We start from the raw sequence: 27,502 nt of genomic DNA on the forward strand, positions 1-27,502 counted from the left end.
TGAAGGGGTGGAATGGCATCTTTGTTGATAGAACTTTTGTAAATAAAGTTGAATTTTCAAATCAAGCATTTGTTTTTGTATTTTAGCATAAGCCTGTCAGTATTAATTATACTAATCTGTTTTTTTGTGTAATATCTCTTAAATGTTCTTTGCTGAGTGTAGACTTAATGAAAGTAAACACTCAAAATCCATTTTTTTCCTTTAGTGAATTACCTGAATTGCTGGCATAAATCACCAGGTCTAATGGGTATTATTCCATGACTTAAGTTATTTCCAAAACCTGCTCCATAGAGCAGGTGGTATTGAATTACCTATTGGTGACACCTGAGTTAGAGATGGATGATCTTTAGCTTTGAATGTGGCCCTGCAGCTGGACCAAGAAAATCTACCAAGGAATGTTAGTTGATACTTACTTCATATAAATAACTAACATATTTGATACTTAGAGGTGATGTTCTTTCAGCTTAACAAAGAATTGGTGTATGAGTCAAATTTGAACCTCTAAACAGATTTTTTAAAAATCAGTTGAAGGCATTCTCATTTTCCACATACCATGAATCATACAAATTTTATTTAAAAGAGAAAAGAGACTTTGGTCTGATGCCGTTTTTCATGTAAGACATTACAACACACTTTCATGTTAATTTAGTGTCAGGATATTACCCAAGTCCTCACTCCACTGAGGAGCAATCATGGCGAGGCAGGGTCTGAGTATTCTGCAGCAAAGTAGTTGAAAGTAAGCACTGGACATCAAAATGATTCACCTCTGGAGGCCACTTATACAATCCCAGTTTTAATGTGGCCAAAAGGAAATCAACATACTTTCAGGTAGTGGTCCTGATTTTCCGGAGCAATTAGAAATCAGAAACCATAGGATCTTATTTTAGTAGACTGTAACTTAAGTGCCGGATTGCCTGCTTACATCTTCCCCCTTATCTCAGGATTAACAAATTTGTGATCATTCTGAACTCCAAATATCATGTTTGTGGTCTTTATGTGTTCAGGCCTTATGTCTTTGTGCCTCTGAACTATTTGAAGAGCGTTGGCTGTACTCTGTAGATACTAATAAAATCTATACCCTAATCCTTAATCAAGTACAGTTTTCAAATTTTGGTTATAAACAGCAGAATCAGATTTACAAAGAAATTCCAAAATAGAACTATAATATTTAAAACATGAAGGCAGACCCATTTTTAGTTGAAGTTGGCTGGGTTCCAAAGGCCCACTGTTTAGCCCCCTCTTCCTTCCAAGCTTCTCAAGATATTCTCCAAAATTCTAAATTCTCAAAAATATGGCTAAAAGTATTTTTTTTTTAATTCTAGCTTTAGATCTATCAGGAGTAGAAAATGTGGTCTGTGTTCATTAGGTACAGGCAGTCACTTGGGTTTATATGTGTATGCACTCAAAATGAGAGAAAGCAATATATGTGAATAGTAAAAAATAATAGAATATTACTAATGCCAAGCAAAACCTTTTTACCATTTCACTCAATGCAGACTTTCTAAGATCTCAGTAATTTAAGGGTTGCCTCATCTTTAAATTTGCTTTCTGAATAGCACTGGACCCTCATATGGGGAAAAATTTGTGACCAATTTTTTTGACCAATCTTTGATATCTTCAGTGAAAGATAAGATAAAGAGTTGTCCACCCGAAGTAAAATGGTTTTGGTGAAGTAAATCACTTTCTCATTGATTTATTAGTTTAAAGGTTATTACCAAAATAGTTTTGATATGCAACAATATAACTATTTTACCAAAAATTCCCTTGCTCCAATTGTTCATTAGATATCATGTTATGAAAACATTATTTGCAATGACCTGGGACACCATGGATTAGTCCAAGGGTATTAATAATGATCAAGATAAGTTTTGGAATCATACATACTGTTTTTCCTTTAGTTCATATACTGTTTTGGTTTTGCTTTTTGGGATAATGGGGATAGAACTCAGGGGCACTTGACCACTGAGCTACATCCCCAGCCCTATTTTGTATTTTTTTTTAGAGACAGAGTCTCATTGAGTTACTTAGTGCCTCGCCATTGCTGAGGCTGGCTTTGAACTCACAATCATCCTGTCTCAGCCTCCCGTGCCGCTGGAATCACAGGCGTGTGCCACCATACCTGGCTCATATACTGCTTTATGTCTCCATTCCTTTGTAGTTTTTGCCCCATCTCTTTTCCAAATTTAGCCTTTCCTTTTTGAGGTCTCATCCTTTCATTGTTCTTCTTGCCCTTTGACAAGAAAAGCCTTTTGAAGAGGAAGCAGTTAAGTCCAGATAACATAGTCAGTGACCCCACACTTATTTGCTCAAGCCTGGAACCTAGAGATTATTTTAAGGCCTTCCTCTCCCTTACCCCCAATCTAACGTATCACAAATTTCTGTTTTACCTCTGAAATCTTGCTCCCCTGCGAACCGGCAGGTGAAGCCCGAAGAGAGAAAGCAGAAGGGTGAGAAAGCTGCCAGCAAGGTTATGGAATGGCTGGTGTGGGAAACCATGGCTGGTGTCTTGCCTGTGATGGTGGGTAATGGAGACAGCAATAAATGCCAGATGCTGTTCAAGTAGCAAAGGAGGAAATGACAACTTGGACACTGGATGTTTCATGGAAAGTGTCTTGCAGGCGAGTTCTGAGTTAGCCCTCGGGAATGCACAAGAAATGAAGCAAGCAGAGACTGTTACCCAATAATACTTGGTTAGCAATGGTCTGTGAGATGGAAAACGGCTCCTGAGCAAAGGCAGAGGTTTTGTTTTCCGTGGTGCATCCGGACCCAACCGGCCGCGCCCCTGCTTGAGCGGACCCTTAAAACAACGTCCCCTCTTCCCCGGGCGCGGTTTGGTGGAGACCCCCGGCATTGGGAGTCTCAGGCCCAGAGCCCCAGCCGGATGGGAGGAGCCTGGGGCGGGACTTCCGGCGCGACCCGCGCCCAGTGTCCGGTGTCCCTTGGGCGGCTGCTGGCGCGTGAGACGGGTTTCGGTGCCCTTCGGACTGTGCGGCCGGGTTGGCTCTTGACGACCGCACGCGGAGTGGGGGTGAGGAGCTGCTCGGAACGGAAGAGAAAAGTGGAATTAGGAACGGTGGCGGCACGCCTGTTGGAAGCGGCATTTCTTGTGACAGGGTTGGGAAAATACCGACAGCGTCCCTAGACCACTGCCCTCCCTCCAGGCCGGGCCCAACCCAAACTGCGCGCCCGACCTGGGAGGACGTCACACCCGGTGGCAGCAGCCCCTCGGTCGCGGCCGTCTGCGCGTGCGCGGTTCAGGCACTTGCAGTGCGCGGTGTCTCCCACTCGGTGGTGACTGCAGTGGCGGGGCTTGAAGCGCCTTCCCCGCAGTAGACGGGGATTGGGGACGGGGCGCGGGGTATCGATGTTGGTTCGTACTGGAGGATCCTTAGTCTTAGGTCCTTACAGCTCCGAAGATTAGATTCATGAATTCAGTCCACTTTTATTGAGCGTTTAAGTGATGCAGTGGAAATGGCAACATAGTCCCTTTGTGCAGAGCTCACAGTTTAGGAGAGGGCCAGGCAGGTAACCAGGATAGAATGATGCTGACAGTGGGACCATTTGCGGTACCTAACCCTACCCAGAAGAAAAGGAATTGACCAGAGGGAAAGGAGGATGGAGTGGGGTAGGAGTGGTAGTATTTAGGGAGTAAAAGTGATTTCAGATAAAAGTCCATTGATGGGGGAGGTGCACTGCAGATACCCCTCGGGTGTCAATCCAATAACTACGACAAGGGTTTGAAAGAAAAGAAAAAGATGTATTGATTTGCTAGCAAAGAGGAAAGGCGGGGCCTCCCAGAGACTGAGTCTCCCTGTCAGTGGGAACACAGGGCTTTTAAAAGAGAAACACAATGACCGGGATCTAAATGTTATCAGTAGATATGTAGTTAATTAGTGTCCATCAAGTATCCTTGAGAGTGCCTTTGTTCCAGTTCCCCGGTTTGGAGTTTATTCTGGTGGGCAGTGACACTTTCCAGGCAGCAAAGGACATTGTAGCCTGGGTGGGAAAAATGTTAGTCTTGTTTTCCCCAACTGCTCGGGAAAGGGAGGGGGAAGAAGAAAAAGTAAAATCAGTTTTAAAATAAGTCACCCAAGGTTGAGCAGCAGGGTTTTTAACTCAGAGCATAAAGTGGACCCCAATTACAGTGCCATGGAATCTGGGTGTGGAAGTGAATTGGAGAAGAGGACTCTACTCCAGTGTATGCTGTTCACACTTTAGCCTGAGGGCATTAGGGAGTGACTGGAAGAGTGAACTGGGGAGTAACTGAATAACACGACATTTACTGATTACAGTGATTCTAGGCTTTTGTGTACCATACAGGGAAGGAAAGGGAATTTTTACTCCCTAGAGCATCTAGGAGGCATATTCTGAAGAGCTTCAACCTCCCAAGAGAATATTTTTCTTAAAATTTCTTGTTTTATCTTAAGTATTTACACAAATTTTGAATTATATGCCCCTGAACATATTTATATTGATGTCCTCTGGAATTCTCAGGTTGTACTAATGCTCTCAGCCCTTGCATTATATTTAGTCTGTGATTTTTGTAGCCCTTGAAACATCATCATGTGCTTTTTCTCCCCTACCCCCCAAAAACATAACCCACCCTTTTCTAAGCATGGAACACTGTTGACAGTAATTTACAGGGATTAATTTCTATAATACTCTTTTCAGTTATTAGAGGTGTTTTTCTATGTTAGCAATAAAGAAACAGGCTGAGAGATTAAGGAAATTGCCTAAGTTCACATAGCTAGAGAGTCAGGTTTCATACCCAGGAGTTTACCTCCATTGTTCTTGTACTTTGCTACACTATTGCATTCCAGGGAATGGATTCCTGGCTGGAAATAGGAGATGGAAAACAGAAAACATTTAGGAAGTTGACAGGTTAGACAAGAGATGATTTCAAACCTGAGGTAGTTTTAGTAAAGATGATGAAGAGTAAGTAGATTCAAGACTGAAGTGATTTGGCGTTGGATTGCTGGTGCTGTCATTTGTTCGTAGAGATTGCAGGAAAACGAAAGCAGCTTTGTTGGATTAAGATGCCCTTGGGATATACATGGGACAGCTGTCCTCTGAAGTACTTGGAAGAGTTCCTCTTGGGATGCAAGGGAATACGCTTTTCTTTGCATTGAGCAGGTACCATCAGTTGTTTATGGCTCTTCTAAGGGATGTTCCATATAATTCATTCAAACTATGAGAAATGGTAGATGTGGACCCAAGAGAAATGAAAAACATGGACTACCTTTGAAGCCTTTATAATTCTTTTGAGGATAATACTGATATTTTATAATTAAGAGGTGACCCTCCATATCTGCAGGTTATGAAACCACACATTCAGTTGACAACAGAACAAAACTCTTCCCCGCCCCCCGGAAAAAAAAAAAAAAAACTGTACTGAATACATATAGACTTTTTCTTGTGATTACTCCCTAAACAATATAACAGCTATTTACATGGCATTAAGTATTACAAGTAATCAAGAGATGATTTAAATTCTGCAGGAAGATGTGCATAGATTGCGTGCAGATACTATATACCACTTTGTATATGGGACTTGAGCTTTCTGTTGACTTTGGAACCAATTCCCTGGGGATACTGAAGCATAATTATATATTTTACCAAACACTGATTCATGGTTCAGGTAATGAGTATTAACAATGGTTTGGCTGAGAATACAGATCATGGCGGAAATGGTTGAGAGCTTGTGAGATCACCTAGAAAAGTAAATGAATTTTGAAGTTCTAGTGGTATACCAGAGTTTTGTTCTAGGTCTTGGTCAATCACTGTCAAATATGTGATGTTTCAAAAGAGCCATTTTAGAGTTTAAAAAGAATGATCTTTGGGACTAACAAAGAATATAGGCCTTTTTTTTTTTTAATGTTTTGGAAACATTATGCCTATGTGAATGCTTTTAGTAAGGATTAAAACTATCAGAATTTATTAGGACAGTTCCTTGGCAGTAGTTGGACAGTTTGGATCTTTATTTTAATAAAGTATAATTCTTACTGTTATTTTTCAGTCTTGTTCCTATTTTGTTCTTTTATTCACTTTTGGGTGATTTTATAGCACCTTTTAGGTGTTTCAATAAAAAAGTTTTTATTGAATATTAAGTGTTTCATAAAAGTTGGGTTTTGAGAAAAGCAATTTTATGTTCCTCCTTATATGAAATGACAGTGCTATGTCTTCATTTTGTTCATCTTTTTTTGTGGTGCAATTAGCATATTTTAAATTAAAGAACCCTTTAACTGATAAACATCCAAATGAAGACCCTGGAAACAGTATTGGCTTTTGACTTGCAAGCTGTTTCCCCACTCAGGCAGGAAACAGTTGATGCCATTGTTGATATAATCCTTGATTTCAAGGTCACAATAAAGATCATGAATAGAAAAACATAAGGACTATTGTAAAAGGGATGATTTTGTAGTTGAAACTTGATTAACTAAAGCTCCTATATCTTTTTTTTTGTCTCAGCACTTTTTTTTTTTCTTTTTCAGCAGAGACATTATAAAAAACAAGTAGAATCAAGGTTTTTCTTAAAATTCACAATGACTTGAGAGTGGGAGTTTTTTATGCCAAGTGTATAATAATTGTCCAGACTAATTTTTATAATACAGTTATGTAAATATAGAAATTATTGACTAAAACATAATAAGACTATTTTTTGTGTGAAATATATATCATCTATACAAAAGTATCTAATCTATAGCTGTAATTTTTAGTAATTATAGTAAAATTAAAAACACCTATGCCCTCACTATAAAGATTGAAATGTAAAACATTGTCAGACCTTAGAGGGTCTCTTTGTACTCCTCCTGGTTTGCACTTGCTCCCCGTCTCCCAGAGAAAGTCACTATCTTAACTTTTTGATACTCATTTCCTTCTTTTTTTAATGTTATTGCCTATCTGTTCATCCTTATTTTTTAATATTATAGGAAACCATACCATGTGAATCATTTTGTGACATATTCTATGGTTGATTTCTGAGAATTGTCTAAGATGATGTGTGTAAATTTACTTCATTCATTTCCATTGGTTTTGGTATTCTATACATGGGTGTGCCACAATTTATTTACCCATTCTGTTGCTGGTAGACATTAGTGTTGTGTCCAGTTTCTGGCTGTTTACCAGCAGTACTGCTGTGGACGTTTTGTTCCTGTCTCATGGTACTAAGTGAGAGAGTCCTTCAAACTTGTAATATCTGGGAGTGGAATTGCTGTGTTGTAGAGTATTAGTGTTGCCAAACTAATTTCCCAAATGTTTATAATGGTAACAGGATCTGTGAATTCCTGTTGACAATATGTTGTATTTTCAGACTTAATAATTTTGCATGTCTGTTGGTTTGGTGTGGTGATCTCATTGTGCTTTAAATATGCATTTCTCTTTATTAGGAGTGAATTTTGAGCATCTTCATGTTATTTACTAATGAGATTTGTTCTGCCCCACATTCCCCCGAGAGATGCTCTAAACCAATAAGAACTTGCCCAAAATGCAAAGCCATCACTACTATTAGGATCTGGCCCTCTGGCCTCCCCCAGATCTTCACACAGTTATCCAGACACTGGATTCTCAGAGCAAGCTAAGGAATCACCCAGAGCACTGTACTTCTCTATTGCCGATAAACAAATCATCTCCAAGCTATCTTTAAACAATGCTATTGTTTCCTTTACTCATGAGCCTGCAGTTTGGGCAGTACTCAGCAGGGATAGCTTGACTCTACTCAACTCCACCTTGCTTAGGGCTGGTGGTTTGATGGCTGGGGCTGTAATCATCTGAAGCTCATATACATATCTAGTGATTGATGGTTGGTTCTGGCCATCAGCCAAGACCTTCATTGGACCTATTGACTGGGACACAGGGGCATTCATCCAGTAGGCTCTGTGCTTCAGTGAGATGATTCAGCCCATGATGGCCAGCTCCAAGGCAGAAACATCATGGCAAAAGGGCAAAGCATGTTCTGTCCCAACGGAAGATTCCTTTCGTAGCTCTTAGCAGAGGGGAAGCAGAGAGACAGAGCTCAGTTGTGTTCTTTCATAAAGTGTATGTTGAGGTCTTACTCCATTTTTCTCTCTGGTCATTTGTCCTTTTCTTTATAATTATAGTTTGTATTTCCTGGAGTCTTGTCCTTTCTTACATGTTAAACACTGGTTCTGAATATTTTCATTCACATTCTGTTTATACATAGTTGAAACATAGTTGAATTTATCTGTCTTTTCCTTTATGGTTTCTGCTTTTACATCTTGTTTTAAATAGCCTGTCCTGTCCTCAAGTCATGAAAATACTCTCCCGTCTGAAAGTTTGTTTTACCTTAAACATGTGGTTGTTTAATTTATTTAGAAAAAAATTGTTGAGTATAGTGTGATACTAATCATTGGCCAGTACTTTCCAGCAGTTTGCTTCTGTTCTGAGGTTGATGGTGGTTTTATTTTGTATGTTTGTTCTCTGTGTTTGGAGGGAGATGGCTGACTTGGAATGGGAGCAGGGTCTGGGAACAATGTTTAGCAGAAATGCTAAAAGCCAGAAGCTGTGAAGAAATCAGGGGTCATCTTTGCTATCCCTCTAAGTTGACAGGACTGAATGTAAGGGAAAACAGTTATTTCAAAGGATAGCACAGTTCGATCTGGAGTTTTCCTGGCAGCCTTGGGAAGTTGGTCCTAAGGGGATTAGCAAACCCATGTTGAAGAGGAGAAAATTAGGGATTTGGGGAGTCATGCCACACCTTGATTCTTCCAACTCAGAACTCCTAAGCAATAGGTAAAGCTCAAAGCTTCATCCTGCCTTTGTTCCTGTATAAGGAGAATCACAGGCCCAGAGAGGGTAAACTTGGCCATCCACAAATAATGAATTTGAGGCAGAACCTGGACCAATCCCTAGTCCTAATAACTGCTGGCTGCAAACCCTCAAACGCATCTCAGAGAGAGAGAGTTGGGCAGGAGAGGTCTTCCTCCCACCGATCTTCTGTCCCAACGGAAGATTCCTTTCGTAAACTACTCAAAAACTCTTCCCAGAACATTTCTCCCAAATCTTTGGTAATTGTCTGCTTCCACCTCCCAGGTTTTTTCTAACCGACTTTAATCCTTTCCCTCTGCTTCTAATTTTAAAGGAGGTGGCTCTTCTAGCTTTGCTATTATACCAGAGCTAAACACATAGTAAGTGCTTAGTAAACATTTGCCCTATAAGGATCCAAATGAATAAGGCAACTTAACAATAGGGTGAGGATGAGCGTCCACCTTAAGACCCAGCAAGACCCCAGAGAAATGCTCACGCGTGTGTCCACCAGGAGATGTGTGCAAGGGTGTTTACAGATGCACTTTGTGGTATATAAGACTACCTGAATATTCATGATTAGGAGAGCAGATAAATAAGTTAGGGTGTATTTATACAATAGAATACCATACAGCAGTGAAAATATATGAATGTAACTACGTATGGTAGCATATACACATCTCACAAAGATAATGTTGAGTGATAAAGCAAGTTGCCAAGTGTACACCAAGTATCCTTAGTATAAAGCTTTGAATATATAAAAGTCAGGAGGGTGGCTACTGTGGGAAGGGAAAGAATGGCAGTGCGTGAGAGGAGGTATAGGGAAGACCCCAGCTTTATCTGCCTCATTTCTGAAGCTGAATGATGGGGAAATGGAGTTGTTGTAATATCCTTTCTACTTTTTGGTATGTGTAACATACTTCCTTATAAAAACAGCCAAATAAGAAAAAGAAATGACTGAATAAATGGGTTAGTTTTTTTAAAAGTATAAATCAATCCCATCCTTTTTCATTAGCTCCCATGCTATTCTTGCCTACGCTTTATTATCTTTAAACCACATTTATCTTATGTTCTATAGATGCTATAGCTCACAATAGAAATTATCTAAATGGAAAATATGCAAAAGGAAAGTTGTAGATTGTAAGGCAATGGAAATATCTCCTTACTTTAAAATTGCTATGAAACTTGAAATTTCTTCCTTGGTGACCCGTAAATACTGGTAGCTCCTTAGCCACGTGTGCCATTTGGGGACATAGCAGTGGAGATGGGCAATTAGAATATTTTTAATTATACATAACTCATGATGAGGAAGGTCTTGTTGAAGTCTTGCTTCTACCACCCATTCTTCAGAACAAACACATCATTCTCATGTTTTAAAATAATTATTCATCAAAGAATTACTTTAAGAAACCTGAAAGTAAGCAATAATATCTCTTGTATCATTTCTTTTTCTATAGATGTAATTCAACCTTTTTAAAGTAAGCATTACGCAAGTTTTATGGATCAAATTTTGAGTTTTTGGTTTTAAAAAACATTTCTTTTTCCAAAGGCAAGCAGCTTAACACTAAGCAATATCTTTCTGGATGTGAATGACATTTTTGAAGACTTATCAGTTTTTAATTGTCCATTGTTTCTGAAGCTGTATTTTTAATTTCATTTGCTCTCTCCTAGGGAATGAATGATGGCAGTTCGCCGTGCATTAAAAGCTGTTTTGGTAGATCTCAATGGCACACTTCACATTGAAGATGCAGCTGTGCCAGGCGCACAGGAAGCTCTTAAAAGGCAAGCTATCCTCCAGGTTCAGCTGACAAATATGTTTGTAAGTGCCATTTTACCAAGGCAGATCATTAGCTAAATGGATGGCCTTAAGATGGCATTTCACCAGCTTACCTTATATCTAGGAACTGCCTTGGGTTTAGCGAGAAGATGTATGCATTGTAATATCCTTTGAACATCATTGTCTAACCCTTTATTAGGTCTGGACTTTTGCTGTAGTCCCTTTGTTCTTTGTGTGTATCTTTCTAAGTCAGTAATGTAAATTCAGGAATGAAAACTCAAGTTTCTAAAATGTGAAATAAGTAGCATTAGAAAAGTCACAAATAAATTCTGGAATCAAAATGTAGCACACTCACATACAAGGCATTTTCTGCCCCCTCTAGCTTTACCTAACATCTAACATTGAATGTGCTCAAATAAATTTTGATTACGGGACTTGGAATTCTATGGGATATACAATAAAAGCATGTTCAAGTGAACTGAATGTGTATGTTTGCTTCTAGTTCTCCTGAAAAAAAAATGCCAGCAAAACAGAATAAATAACTGGCATTAAGCATCTTCATCCTAAAAGAAAAAAATTAGGGAGGTTTTCAAAATCAGCAATACTTAGCATTTGGTGCCTATCATTTTCCAACCTTAAAATGTTCACTATATGCTGTTAATCAGAAAATCTGATGTCAAGTATCACAGCACTAGGAGTTAGGCAAAAGATTGACACAAGACTTTGTATTCTCCCAGAGAGGTTACTTTCCATTTGGAGAACCAAGAAATACAAACAGATTTGTGTATCAATTTCTTTAGGAGTTATGATGACATTTTACAGGTAGAAAAATGATGAACAGTGAGTGTATTGCTTAAAGCCCAAAGAAATCAGACACACAGCTGTATTTTCTCTCACTGCTTGACATGCTCTTGCTCAGAGTCAGGCTTTCTGGGAACAAAGATGGATCTCTGTTGATGAATCTGCTCCTGTGGACAGAGCTCTTACTGCTTTAAAAAATGAGCTTTCTGCTCTGGACTGCAAGAAGTATTTTTGGTGAACAGTGACATTTCTAAAGTAGCTCTGTAAACTCGCTGAGTGTTGCCGTTCTTTAGGGGCAGGAACCGACACATTCTGTCACAGGCACTGGCAGGTTTCCCTCCTGGAGAAGTCACTGTACTGGTACTGCCAGTTTGGTTTCTATAGAAACAAATAGACTAAAGAAAGTTGAGGGACTAGTAAAAGTTTTTTAAAGAAACTCATTAAAAATGATGTGGTTATTTCATACTCACTCATTTTTAGGATAATAGCTATGTAGAAGTAATCAATTTCTTTTGTAAAGTAAACCACCAAATTTAATGTGTTTTGTAGAAAAGCTGCCACACAGATGTTATAGAGGTAATCATGATTACAGTGAATTATGTAATCATAAATGTATTTAATGCTCTTTAGGCAAATACATAGAAATCTCTTTTCTGCTTTATTTGGCTTGGTTAGTACTTTCATGCCTTATGGTTTTTGGGGGATTGATTTAAATAAAAAGCAACAGGATGTTAATAAAGAATTCTAAATTAAAACTAAATTCAAATTATTTTTAGATTTTTGAATTGAAACATTGTAAAACAAGAAAAAATTTTCCATTTTTAAATAAGGCTAAATGAATTATTTCTCTGATATCATGCCAATTTGTTTCAAAAGCAGGCCATGGAATCAAATTAATCTTGCATGTAAGTTGTTCAAGGGGAGAACCTCTTTTGATATATAAAAAAAAAGAATGTCTTTTCCAGTTGTCCAGGTAGTTTCTGTTTATAAATTTAATAACTCATTAGGGCTTAGGCAGTGTCTAATAAAATCCTGAGGCATCTGTTGTCTTAATATAGGTGGATCATTGTCCCAGGACACAGAAGATTCCTGTCTCAGCCCTTTTGCTTCCTAGCTGTATAAAGCTAACAGGTCACTTCTTAGGCCTCAGATTTCTCTCTTTAACAAAGAGAAGGTTGTACCAGTAGATAATCTCTTAAGATAACATTCACCTCTTATACTGTGTTGAGTACAGTGTGGCTTTTCACTTGTTTACTAAACCTTGCAGTATATACAAAGTACAGAAGGCCTCAAAAAAAGGTAAAAGTAACCTTTTCTGTCTGACTTTGCTGCTTTTAGAGGTGATAACTGCCCACAGGATGTAGATAATTTATAAGCTTTCTAGGCAAAAGAAAAAACAAAAACTAAAGAACTTTTTATCCATAAAAATAGTAACTTTTATCTTCTGACATTTGGCACAGTTCTACCAAATTATAAAGTTTTATGGGACGAGGATGTTAAAAACTTCCCATTGATTCCTGAATTTTCCTTTTTCCAGGTTACGTAGTTCTTCTGTAATTGTTAGGTTTGTGACCAATACAACCAAAGAAAGCAAGCAAGATCTTTTGGAAAGGTTGAAAAAACTGGAGTTTGATATTTCTGAAGATGAAATATTCACATCTCTGACTGCAGCCAGAAGTTTAGTAGAGCAGAAGCAAGTCAGGCCCATGCTGCTGGTTGATGATCGGGCATTACCTGATTTCCAAGGTGGGAGAAAGTTGGAAAAATTTTAAAAATTAGTCATAACTACTTAAAAATCATTCATAAGGAGTGTTTTTTCTGATTTCCATCTGTTATTGAAATGGTTGACAGTATGGATAAGGAGTTTAAATCTGAATTGGTTTTTCTCAAACCTTTTTTGACCATAATCTACAATAAGGGAAACACATTGTATAGTAATATTGTGTGTGTGTGTGTGTGTGTGTGTGTGCATGTTACTTACTATATGAAGTATGCTTTATTTTCCATTTGTTGTACTTAATTGTTTGATGTTACTTAGAGCTCTCCAAATTTGTTTCATGATCTATTGATGAATCATGACCCCCCAGTTTGGAAAAAAAAAAAAAAGTTCAGCATTATTTTGAGTATTATAACCCTCAATCCCAGAGCCCCTCTCTAAACTTGATTAAGTAAGGTAAACCAAAATCTCCTCATTTAAAAATAGATGTCATGCTGGATAGTATAGAGATTATATAGTGCAAAGTATTTTTCAACCAAGAAAAAATAAAATTGCTTTCAAAAGACAGACTAGAAAAATGTCATAGCTTTATGAAGCTTTGCCACGTTGCTTCATTTTTGTAGCTGATACTCAGATCGGAATGACAGAAAAATAGATATGAATATGTTCGCTAAAAATATCATGTGATAACTTTACAAATAATGATTAGGGAAGCTTAGTTGTATATACAGTGGAGTAGGACCTCCACAGTTGTACTATGGAAAAATATACCAGTGTATCAATTAGAATTATTACTTGTAAGAAACAGAAACCAACTTTGGCTGAATTAACTGGCAATAAATGTATTAGGAGGATCTTACTACTGATGAGAATATAAAATAACACAGCTCCTATGGAGAGGAATTTGATAGTAGCTAACAGAATTACATATGAAACAGTAATTGGTGGAATCTATCTTGAGATATAGTTACAAAACCATACAATGACATATGAACAAAGTTATTCATTATAGCTTTATTTATAATAACAAAAGATTGAAAACAACCCAACTGTTCATTGGAAGGGACTGGTTGAATAAACTATGGTATAGACACAAAATGGAAAGCTTTGTATCTGAAAAATAAATAATGACAAAGAGTTCTCTCTCCTGATATGAATGATGTGATGAGTGATCTTCATAGAATATATTAAGTGAAAAAGTGAGGTATAGAAAACCTTAATATTTTCTGTTTAGGAAAATCAGAGGGAAATTAAATATATATATATTTGTCTTATATTGGTAAAAGGAAGCCAAAGAATGATAAATGAAAGAATACTAAAAATGGTTATCTAAAGGGGAAGGGAAGGTAGGGAGGGGGTCAGGAGAAGAACCTTCTCTAAAATGAGCTTAACTCTACATCAAGTTGGTGATGTAACCACTCAGAAAGAATTACTTCATATGACTTGACAGTGTTTTGACCTGTTCATTTATTTTGGGATAAATTTTTAAGGTCAAAACAACTGCAAAGAAAGCTTGAACTATGTTCAGTAGTCTTATTGTTCTTAGTAATATTGGTATTATAACTTTTTAAATTAGAGATATGGATAAAACAAAGTAGTAACTGTTAGTTCAGTTATGACTCAAAGATTTTAAATGTAAGTAAAAATTACAAAAAAATAATAAAAAGGAGATACAAATATAAAATAATCAAGTAAATTAAAAGCTGAGTATTCCTAACTAAATTGAAAATTTCATTACTAACTCCTTTATTCTTTTACTGAAAAAATACATCTCATCTAGAGCTTCTACTGAGAACATTAGAAGCAGTGACAACCCAGTGCTCAGACTATGGTGCCTACTATTATTTCTCACTATAGTTCTAGCTTAGCTTTTAATATAAAAAGCTAATATAAGCAAGGAAACTACTAAGATTGATGAGATCATGTCTAAAGAACTCTGGAGCAAACCTGAAATGATAATTTGAGCATCAAAAAGAGTAATGATTGCAGGGGATTGAAATACATATATAAAAAGGCATGAGTTCAAAGTGATGCTCAGCCCCACAAAACTAATGGGTCACTGTTAGAGACTGCTAGGGTAGTAACTCATTACTCTGAAAGTTGACAAATTAAGTATTTTTCCTAATTTTCCCTGTTTGAGCTGTATTTTAGGGTAACCAAATACTTGTTGAGGGTAACTTCTTTATAGTAGAATTCCAGCCAGGAAATGCAAAAGAAATGACAGAATTAGAATGTCACCATTTGGCAAGGAAATAGAGAATATCATCAATTGTTTTTGTAGCACAGCTGAAGGGCTGATGGGGATCTTCAAAATGGAGGCATCTGGTGATCAACCTTAATATCACTAGAAGGAGAATAACCATAATTCTTGTGCTTCATGATGTAATATAATAAGAAATGTATCGCATTGGCTATGAAATAAACTTCCTAAAAAGTAGATGTGACAGGGCTGGGGTTGTAGCTCAGTGGTAGTGCCTTGTCTGGCCGATGTGAAGCACTGGATTCCATCCTCAGAACCACATAAAATAAAGGTATTATGTCCATCTACAATTTTATATATATTATATATATATATATATATATATATATATATATATATATATATTTNTTTTAGTTGTAGTTGGAAATAATATATTTATTTATTTTTTTATTTATTTATTTTTTTAAAGTAGATGTGAATCAATGAAGACTCTAGATCTAATTTCCAGTATGCAAGAAAGATCAGGGTAAAGGAACACATTATACTGTAAATAATCAGCCAAATCCAGAATATGGGGCCTTCTCCAGAACCAATGATCTAATTTTTCCAATAAAGGGAAGGAATGACATTTTAGAATGAGAAATAAAAGATAAAAATCAAATGCAACATTGGGCCTTGTTGGGATGCCAGTTTAATATACCAAAAGACATTTTGAGACATTCAAATACAGACTAAGTATTGGGTAATGTTAAAAAATTATTCACTTTTTATGTAATAATGTTACGGTTTTTAAAAAGTCTTTATTGATTAGATACATACTTAAGTATGAATGAGTAAAATGACACAATATCTGGTATTTGTTTTATAAATATTTGCAAAAAAAATTGTAGGGGATGATTGGCAAAATATTGATGGTTGCAAAAGCTGGGTGCTGTGTGGTATATCAGAACTTATAACGCTAGTCTCTCTGAAATTTCCATGACAGACAAAACAAAAAGCTGTTTAGGTGACCCACTGAACTGCCAAGGTTAGCCCAGAACAATGTACACCATTGCCCACAGAACTGACAAGGTGCCAAGGAAGTATAGAAAGCCTCTGGTATCCTCAGCCTCTGTTGTGAGAGTAAGCTCCACCCCTTAGCACTCCAAATGAGCTGGTGAGTTCCCTAATTGTGAGAATGGCATGAAGAAACTGGGCAACCAAAAATAATGACAAGTATTTCCTACAGTCTACATATTTATGTTTCTGGACAAGCTGAAGGACTACAGAACAATGTTTTAATCTGGTTTTTTTCTTCTTGTCTTCAGATAGGTAAGAAATGTTACAATTTTTATTCCAAATTTGAGCTAGAATTGGGATATATAAGCTTCTGCTTCTCCTTGGTCTGAAAGAAATCTATCATTCAGTCTAGGACTATACTTGCAACATTTCTATATACATAAAAATTGCCAAAGTAGATGGATTTTTGAAGGGAATGGAGATAACTTTGCCAATGTTGAGCATCTTTGCTCCAGAGGTGGATATAGATAATAAAAAAATTTTACACACGTGTACCCACAAAACCCTTTAATTCTTACTGTGGACAACAATTTTACTTTGTTCCTTCAACAATTTAACCAACTTCTCAATACTTGTGGCAACTTCTAAGGAGGAAATTGGAAAACTTGGGCATCTGCAGGCAATAAGAGAGGCAAATAGGAATTAGTATATGGATAATCCACAGAACTTTTAATCAGACTTTGAAAAACTGTATGGTGAGTGTGCACGTTTAGTTGTCGTATCTGACATCCTGATATCAGATACCAAGGCCTTACAACATGCTTTAATTGTAAAATGTGTGAAACTAAAAGTAGATGAGAGGGCTAGGGATGTAGCTCAGTTGGTAGAGTGCTTGCCTCACATGCACAGGGCCCTGGGTTCAATCCCCAACACCACAAAAGAAAAAAAAAACATTCTGAAAAGTGGATGAGGCCTCATGTATAAAACTGTAGAATCTGCAGTACTTTCCATATTCATCATGAATGTGTTAACCTTGACAGTGTCAATTAGAAAGTCTAATTTCCCTTGCCTCTTAGATTCTCAATTCCTCATCAGTTGCTATTGATCTGCTGGCTCCTAAGGAACTCGTAGCTGTTCTTGTTGATTGTAATCAGTAAAGCATTTTGAAGTTAGAAATTACTTGCTTGAGAACATCAAGTTACCATTTTCACTTCAGTTACTAAGTAGCTATGAAACCATGTATAGGGAATATGGAAAAATATTAGTAGCCCTTTCCACTTTCTTGCCTTCAATTCTTTCTCTTTCACTTTCAAAGTATACTGGCAAGACAATCTCTTAAACTTCAAATTATGGCTGAGCAAAAATGTCCAGTTAGTTGATTAAAACTACTTTGTTATAAAATGTGGCATTGCCTTTAATTTTGTAGTTTTTAACAGTTTTTTTTTTCTACTCATAGGAATACAAACAAATGATCCTAATGCTGTGGTCATAGGACTGGCACCAGAACATTTTCATTATCAAACTCTGAACCAAGCATTCCGGTAAATCTATTTTTTAATTTTTCTCCTGGTCATACACTCCCCCTTTTTTCTTTTAAGTCTTTTTCATATAAGTTTTATATGTTTTAGTTTCTGGCTGCCTAGATTGTACATAAGGACAGACATCTTCAAGTTACTTTAAAGTCAATATCAAATAATATTGTTTAATATCTTAGTTCTGTTTTTTTTTTTAAATAATCAGTATGTTAAAACGTGATGATCATTAAGGTTTTTGTGGTTCATGAAATCAATATTCTGGAGTAGAAATTCATAATAAAATTTCAACTCTAAAGCTAGCAATTTTATCTTGTATTATTACTCCTGTGATTCTCTTCTGACTACATTAATCTCTACAGATAGCATCCAGGCTAACCTAAAAACAATAGATGTATTTCCCCCCCAGGGAGAATCCAGGCAATGGAAAAGAGCTACACATTTGATCACACTTACAAAGGAATTACTCAGTGAGTAATAATGATAATCTGACCTGGAATTGTGGCAGTAGGGGTGAAGAAAAACAAATTTGGATAGTGTCCTCATGATTTGCTCTATGATTGGGTTGGGATGGTGAGGAAGAGTGAGTTAAGAACAACATCAGATATCTAGCTTCAGCAAGTAAATGAGCATTCTACCTGGGCTCTGGGAAACGATGAGTGGTTGGGGCAATTTGGCCTCTGAGACATCCAAGTGGAGATACTTCATTGGCTGTTGGCAGAAGAAGCACATTTAACAAATAAGACATGTAAATCTGTTAGTGTGTGCATTTCACCTACATGAACTTCTTGCTGCTACTTCCAAAAGAAAGACTGTATACATGTTTTCATTCTTCCTGAGATAATTTGGATCCAAACTTACTTGCAGATCTTCTTCTTTGAAGTTTTCATATCTTGGCTTTTATGTCTTGTCAAACCACAAAATACTGTAAATTTATCTTTGAATTTATGGCAAGTTAACTGTTCAAAATTTTGCATAGGGATATATATTTTTAATGGCATAGTAAATTTTGAGTATTTAACTATAAAAAATACTATTTTAAAAATTCAGTTTTTCTTACTAGAACAAGGATCTGTAAGAATTGTTCTTTCTTATATTTTTTGTAGAATTCATTTTTGATGTATATATCCTACAATCAGAGTATTTGTAGGAAACTTTAAAACACAATACCAGGTTCACACATGTGGCTGCATTATTTGCTGAGATCTTAAAAATGGCTAACCTCATGTAAAATCTGTGTGGCCAAAAATAGCACTTTGAGGACAGCCACCTTTTCCCTGTGTGCATGGTCATTTTTGATACTCAGTTAATGTAAACCACAACTACTAAATGCACTTTCATTTGTGATTCTCTTAGTGTGGTATTCAGCCTTTGTTTAAAACTAATTTACTATAGTTATTGCCTGAACTTTCATTGCTATGCCAGATTGCTTAAAAATGTGCTTTAAGAATATATGGTATTGGGGAGGTATGGTGGGACATACCTATAATCCCAGTGACTCCGTAGGCTGAGGCAGAAAGAAGACAAATTCGAGGCCACCTTCAGCAATTTAGCAAGACCCTAAGGAACTTAGTGAGACCCTGTCTCAAAAAAAAAAAAAATAAAAAGGGCTAGGGATGTAGCTAGTGTTAAAGCACACCTGAATTCAATCCCCAGTACCAAAAATAAAAAAGAGTACATGATTTTAAAATTCCTTTTGCTTCACTTACTTCCATTATCCTGCTTTAGTTTCTTAGAGAATTTCTGTCTGCTCCTCAAATAAGGCCTACAACTATACTAACCAAAGTCAAGTCAGTATTCACTTGAAATACAGAATTTGCATTATTATGCGTTATTTCTTACTTTTGAATTTACCCCTGCTAACTTTAATTCATTCTCTTAACCACAGAATTCAAGGAGAAGGTATTGATTGATTTTAGCTCATAATTTGGGAAGGACATATTTAATAGGAAGTTGGGAGGTCTCTGTCTTAGATGAATGCTAGACTCAGGGTAATAAAAATGTATGTTGACATAATACTGTCTTTGTAATTGCTCGGATGCTGTCTAATTAGTATACTTTCCTAATATTGATTTTTTCAAACACCACATTTTAAAGCATTACAGTGTACTTATAGGTCAACTCTAATTTCACAAATGCACTTAACAGCTGAGTGGAGAGTTAACAAGGATTTTAGGTCTCGCCCTTCTTTGCATATTGATGTTTCCACAGAGACTGTACCTTCCAACCAGTGATAGCAGCTGTTTTGATTGTATGTAGCAAATATAGTCATCTCAAATGAACCAATGATTAAATTACTATTCAGGTTAATAATGAGAATAAACACTGATGTTGAAGCCCATTGGATAGCTGCTTTGAGTGCCAGTTTCAGGGGCATGTTTGTTAAGGCAGATAGTCAACCTTCAAATATCACTACCTCTTTCACTGTGTTTTTAATGAGCAAACACTTCCAAAAGTGCATAGTTCAGTGCATCTATACTGTGCAAAGTATGTGACCAGATAAGTCTTAAATGCCTGAACAAAATTGAGAATGATTTTAAAGAATCTTGGGAAAGAATATGAACCATTTATAGGAATAAATACGATTTGGGTTTGGATTGTCTAAAACATTCAAACACTAAAAGCCTTTAGTAGCTTTTTTCCCCTTTTATCTAATGCTAAAAGAATAATGTCATGAATGTTCACATACCTATCAAGCCATTTTAAGAAATAGAAAATATCAATATTTGATATCCGTTACAAATACTTCCCCAATTTCCAAACCATAAGTAATAGGATTTTGAATTTAAGTGTTCTCATTTACATGCATTTCTTTACACTTGTGATATATATATGTAGGTATCCCTAAACATAATACAGAATTATTTTTGCATGTTTTATACTACTAATATTCATCAGTCTACAACCCTAGCAATACTATGTAATTCATCAGTATGAATAACCATAGCTCTAGTTTTTCATATCTCTGATTTTATATAAAGTACGTTGACACCAATTTGTATCTTCATACATGTACTTTGGATGATGATGTCTATCACATTACACCTTCCTTGCTAATCCCCTGCCCCCTCCCTTTCCCTTCCACCCCTCTGCCCTATCTAGAATTCTAGATAGGGAAGCCTGTTTAAAAATGCTGCTTTGAAGCTTTGTGAATGATGTCTTTCCTGTGATTATTAAAGGGTCTGAGGGTGCTTCAAAAGTCACAGATGAACAGAATTCCATGATTTTGGGGTTTGGGGATGACATACTTATCATAAATGGTTTCTGTTGAATGTTAGATTGCTTGCTTAGGGGCATTTATTTCTTTTAAAAAAAATAATAAGTTTAATTACTCCAGTAAATTTAATTCTTTAGTAAAGGAAGAAGAGAAAGGGAAGGGGAAAAACCAACAGTAATGGCCTCTATTATTACTGCATTTCTATAATAACTTCTGAATATTTTCTGAGTGTTTAGAACCCTGGAGGTGAGGAATTTCAGAACAGTGTGGCAGAAGGGCTCAAATTAGAAATATTTATGTGGGCTTTTTCACTTTTGAAAGAGCTAACTGCTATGCAGTCTTCTTAATTAAAGTCCAAACAATAAAAATAAAGTACTTTGGAGATGAGAAGTTGTTTCTAGACTTAAGTGCTTGAGGTATTTAAGCATTCTATTAGTACATGGCAGAGAAGAATTTTATGTACAAATTTGAAAGTCAGCATACAAAATTAAGTTGAATAACAGTCATCACCATTACTTTGTAATTTGTGCATAAATTCTTTTTATTAAATATATTTTTAGTTGTAGGTGGACACAATGCTTTTATTTTTATTTATTTATTTTTATGTGGTGCTGAGGATCAAACCCAGTGCCTCACTGGTGCTAGGCGAGTGCTCTACCACTGAGCCACAACCCCAGCCCCTGGGGATAAATTCTTTTATGATTAAGGCAGCTCTTGCTATTCTCTAAATAAAGGTTTCAGGGGAGTAAGTTACAAAAATACATTTTGTTACTGATTTTTCTGAAGTACACAAATTATACAACTCAGTAAAATTTTATACATAGATAATCTATGTACACCCAGTGTGTTCATGATAAAGAACATTCCCATGAGGGCTCCCTTTGCTAGTCTGTCCACTCTTCCCCAAGAGAACTACTGTTCTGACTCCATCAGTATTGCAAGTTCTTGATCTTCACATGAATGAAATCATACTATGGTGACATTGTTTTTTAATGTGTCCTGCGGTTATTGGGCTCTGAGTTGCTTCCAGCTTTGCTCTTATGAATACAGCTACTATGAACATTCTTCTACATGTCTTTGAGAGACACATGCATTCAGTTCTCTTGGGTATAGATCTGGAAGTGAAATTGCTGGATAATAGGATAGATAATTGTTGAGCTTTAGGAAATACTGCCAAACAGTTTTCCAAGGTGACTGTACCAAGCTATACATTCTCACTAGCTACAAATGAGAGTTCAATTGTTTCACATTTTCCCCAGAATATTAACAGTCTGTGTAATTGTGGCTATTGTTTGGTTTAGATAGTGGTGTACTAAGTTTCAATTTGTATTCCTCTGATGAGTAGTGCTGAAACCCTTTCATATACTTGTTGGACATTGGATGTTTTCTTTTGTGATGTACCCAGTCAAATTTTTCATCCTTTATATTGTATTATCTTTTTCTGTTGATTTGTAAGTTTTTTTGTCTTATAAATGTGAGTCTTTGTTTGAAAATATGTACTCGAAGTATTTTTATTTATTTTTTGTACTGGAGTTTACAGAGGCATTCAACCACAAAGTCATATCCCCATCCCTTTTTAAAAAAAAAAATATTTTTTATTTAGAGACAGGGTCTCCCTGAGTTGCTTGGAGCCTCTCTAATTTGCTGAGGCTGGCTTTGAACTTGCCATCCTCCTGCTTCAGCCTCCCAAGCTATTGGGATTACAGGTGTGCACACCGCATCCAGTTCTACTCAAGTATCTTCTTTCTACCTATGGTTTCCCTTTTCATTCTCTTAAGAGTATGAGAACATGAAGTTCTTGATTTTGACGGAGTACAGTTTGTGAGTATTTTCTTCTCTTATACTTTTTTTATCCCAAGAACATGAAGATAAGTCTCATGTTTTCTTCCATAAGCTTTATTATCTTACCTTTATTAACAATTAGATGTAGTATCTCCTTGAAGGTTTTTTTGGGAGGGGTACTGGGGATTGAATCCAGAGGTGCTTAACCACTGAGCCACATCCCCAGCCCTTTTTATATTTTATTTAGAGACAGGGTCTCGCTATGTTACTTAGGGCCTCACAAAGTTTCGGAGGCTGGCTTTGAACTCATGCTTCTCCTACCTCAGCGTCTTGAGCTGCTCGGATTATAAGCATGCACCACCTGGCTGTCCTTGAGTTTTTACGAATTGTATGAGGTCACATTTTATCTTTTTCCCATAGGCATCTAGTTTCAGCAATATTTATTGCAAAGATCCATTCTTTACAACTGCAAGAATGGGATCCTAATTAGAATAAATTATATTCCATGTATGTATATGTCAAAACACACTCTACTGTCATGTATGTCTAAAAAGGACAATAAAATAGTGGAAAAAAAAGATCCATTCTTTACCTCCCACTGAATTGTAGTTGTCCTTCTGACATAAATTAAGTAACCATATACTATATATGTGGCTTTGTTCCCAGTATCTTGATTACTATAGCTTTACAATAATTCTTAATAGCTGACAGGGTACATCCTTCAACTTTATTTTTCTTTAAGATTATCTTGACTGTTCCACATGCTTTGCATTTCCGTATAAATTTTGGAAGCAACTTGTTGATATCCATCCAACATTTAAAAAAAAAAAGCTTGCTGGGAGTTTGATTGATACTTTATTGAATCTGTGGATATGGTAGAATCTGCATCTGAACATAATGTCTTTCCATTTATTTATTTTTTCTTTTTTTACATTATCTCATCAGTGTTTTGTATTTTTCAAAGTATGGGTCTTAGACATATTTTATTAAATTATTCCTTGTATTTCATGTTGTTTGGTGCCATTGTAAGTAGTATTTCACTAAATTTTATTTTCATTTTTGTTAATATGTAGAAATTTCATTGGGATTTTGTATATTAACCTTGTATTCAGCAACCTTCTTACATTTCCTTGGTGATTCCAGTGACTTATTTGTAGAATCTTTGAGATTGCATTTTCTACATAGACAATTGGGCTTTCCATTAATAATTACAGTTTTACATTTCTCTTTCCACTTCTTATATTTTTCTTTTTCTTGCTTTATTGTACTGTCAGGATCTCTACTATAGTGTTAAATAGAAGCGATGATAGTAAGTAGCCTTATCTTATTTCTGAATTCAAGGATAAAACTTTAATATTTTACCACTTTTAATATTTTGTACCAGCTCACTAAGCTATGTGAATATATTTGCTTTTCACTTTTGATCCTAACCAGAAATAGCAGTGTTAAACTTGTCTTAGATCTTCTGTTTTGTCATTTCATCACTTCTCTCAATATATAGTATTCTCAGAAGATTTGTATTTCATAGGGATCATAGAGTCCCTAAAAACTCAGTGTATTTTTTCAGTAATTAATGAAAGAATGACAGCATCAGTGTGATATTAGAGGTATTCTGGGGGTTTCAATTAAATATTAATAGAGTTTTCCTTTGATGCTTTTTATGATTCACTATTGTTTTAATTTAAACTTTTGTCATTTGTTTGTATTTAATTTTTTTTTTAGTTGTAAGTGGGCAAAATATCTTTATTTATTTATTTTTATGTGGTGCTAGGATCGAACTCAGTGCCTCACACGTACATGGCAAGTCCTCTACCACTGAGCTACAGTCCCAGCCCTTGTGTTTGTATTTTTTATAAAAAAAAAAAAATACTTGAATGTTAATACTTTGGCAGTTCTTGTTTAGTGATTCTCAGTGGGGGACAATTTTTCCTCCTAGGAAACATTTGGCAATGCCTGGAGACACTTGGTTATCCTAACTGACGAAGGGTACTACTGGCATCTGGTGGATAAAGGTCAAGGTGATTTATGAAACATCATTTTCTAGCCCCAAATGTTAATAGAACTGATACTGAAAAGCCCTGATGTAGTTCAACCCCTTCATTTGAAACTGAGGCCCACAAATATGAAGTGAATTGCTGTTACCTATTTTAAATAGTGTAGGGACTGTATATCCCACATTTACAAATAGTTGTCATTATTGTGAGAAACATACTGTGAGAAGGTCTGCTTCCATCCATTGTCCCTGTTAGCTCCCAGGACAGTATATATTATTCCCTGTGTTTTAGGCAGGGTACTGGGGCATACAAAGGTTCATCTGTTAACTAATTTATTCAATAATCATTTTGTGAGCAGTGCTAGGCCTTTTTTTTTTTTTTAAAGTCAAATGCAGTGACTGCATTGTGGAGATTATATTCTAGTGAAGAAGACTGACCAGACATTTGGAAAGGATTAAAAATTATGACAAGTGATATGAAGGGAAAAAAGGGAGGGATGAAATAGAAATGAAATGTGAGGAAGAAGTCCACTTTATTTAAATAGGGAGACTGGAAATGGCTTCTTTGTTGTACTGAGATTTAGCTGAGACCTGTCAAATGAATAGAAGAAAGTTATGTGAAAAGTATAGGGCCATTCAGGTGGAGGGACCACCATGGGGGTTGAAGCAGGAAACAGTTTGATCTTTTTTTAGGAAATAAGAGCAGGCAGCTGTGATTGGAATGCAGTCCGCAGTAGGGAAAGTTACTTGAGCTTGGAGATGTGGACATAGTAGGTGCAGGAAGATAGTGCAAGCCCCACAAGCCATGCGAAGGACTTTGAATTTTATGCTGTTTGCAATGAGAAGTTATTGAAGGATTTTAAGCAGGGGAGCAACATGGTCCCATCTGTGCTTTTTAAAACTCCTGCTATTGCCTGTACAGTAAACTGGAATAATAGGACAAGAATAATGTCCTATTATTGGGAGTCTATAGCAGCAGTTCAGGTTGGAGAGTAAAACAGATTTGAAACATTTAAATTTTGTTTTGAAATTATAAATTACTGGATTTGATGATTAACAGAGATGTGGGGATGGTGAGGGAAAGTGAGAAATCAAGGATAACTACTAGGTTTCTGGATGAATTTATTGGGATGGAAAAGATTGGGGGAGGAACACTTTGGGAGAGTAGGGGGAGAGAGACCCGTTAGTTTGATATTGAACAGATAAGAGGTGTCTGATGGTGACTTAAGCTACAGGGTGATTTCATTTCTACATGCTCCACCTTCAGCAGAAATGGTGGCAAGTTGATCACTTCCCTTGAGAGGTTAAGTTATTTAGAAAGATAATGGACTGTATATGGAAGAGGACTCCACTGGTTTTCTTAAGTTCCGGGTTATAGCACTGGCTCTAGAGCTCCCTGGTTGGTACCACTGAGCTCAGCCAGCGTCTCTGGATGGTTTCTTCATCTGTGAAACGGGGCATGTTGGCCTTAATGTGCCTTAAGGTTCCTTGCAATAATGTTTTGTGGCTCTGAATTTAAATTATCCCCATGGCTTTTTCTCTCATTGCAATTGTGGTCCTGTTCCCTGGCTAGGAATTTTTAACTTACCTGGAATTTATAGCCAGAGATTTGGTGTCAGACCTCTTTTTGCATTTTTCCTTTGCTTCTTTATACCTCAACAGGCTTATAGATTTCCTGCTGATGTGTTACTTCTGGTAACAAAACCAACCATTTGTTGCCTGTTTAGTATATAAAACCACTACCAAGTATTGGGGTGTCTATTTCTAATATTTTTTTAAATATTTAACTGTGAAAGATTTTTTAATCTGTGCCCTATGAAATGTTTCCCTTTTAGTTCATCCTAAATATGCCTCAGCTCTTCTAAGATCCAGAGAAGTTTATGCTGTGCAGAGAACAGTTAAGGCAGGAACCATTGCCCTGAGAGATGCTCTTCTCCGGACTAATGCAGAACCAGTTCCCACTTAGGAACGCACTGTTCCAGCCCTTCCAGGGAAAACACAGAAGTGCTGCCTTGGAATTAAGTACACACATCAATCAGGCTGATAAGTCTTATCCCCAGTTAATATATAATAAAATATTAACAAAGCTAAATCAAATGAGTTTTTAGTTTAGCTATATAAGTGGAAAGCAATTTTGAGGTCTGTTGCATAAAGAATTCCAGTTCCGTGGTAGAGAAGCAAATAAATGGGATTGGGGTGGGGTGAAAGAGGGGGATGGATGAATCACCCATTGCTAACTCATTGCTATCAGCTGTGGTTAAGGCCAAAGGAGAGGCTTTGCAGATTTCTTAATGCTGGATTTCAAGGTCTGCTTTCAGAAATAAATTTGTATTAATATTAGTGAACAAATTTGAAGGATCTGTGCTGTGAGCAATTTGTAGTAACTAACAGTAAGTCCTTGTAATAGTCCAGTATTGGTTTTTACTTAATAAAATATTTAATCACAAATGTCTGAATTCTGCATCTCCCACAGGAAGTTATTTCCATGCCCACTGACAAGAATAATTCAGCAGTTTCATAGTTGAGCGCTTAATTACTCATAATTGTGAAGGGTAAGATGTGATGAATTCTTCCTCCATGGACATACTAAATATTTTAACTAAGTAGATGACTTAAAGTAAATTAAGCTAGTGAGGTCATTTATTCCGTTGGTTAAGAGCAGTTTGAGAAATATATCATGTCCTGTATTCCGTTAGATAATTATTTGTGCATGACTACTTCTGG

General features: G+C 36.4%; 1 protein-coding gene across 4 annotated transcripts in view; it reads left to right on the forward strand.

Annotated features, from left to right (window-relative positions):
• Positions 1 to 2,893: 2,893 nt before the first annotated feature.
• Positions 2,894 to 27,502, forward strand: part of Hdhd2 (haloacid dehalogenase like hydrolase domain containing 2) — a 33,396-nt gene continuing 8,787 nt past the window's right edge. Inside the window, exons 1-4 of one of the 4 annotated variants that reach the window (XM_015482399.2) lie at positions 2,894 to 3,028; positions 10,432 to 10,542; positions 12,876 to 13,084; positions 17,711 to 17,795. In XM_015482399.2, the coding sequence (XP_015337885.1) occupies positions 10,439 to 10,542; positions 12,876 to 13,084; positions 17,711 to 17,795 (398 nt within the window). In that variant the 5' untranslated portion in view covers positions 2,894 to 3,028; positions 10,432 to 10,438. The other 3 variants (XM_048806266.1, XM_015482401.2, XM_015482402.2) reach the window with 3 other exon arrangements.

The sequence above is a fragment of the Marmota marmota genome, unplaced genomic scaffold (genome assembly GCF_001458135.2).
Source record: "Marmota marmota marmota unplaced genomic scaffold, marMar, whole genome shotgun sequence".
In the NCBI taxonomy this organism is placed as follows: Eukaryota; Metazoa; Chordata; class Mammalia; order Rodentia; family Sciuridae; genus Marmota; species Marmota marmota.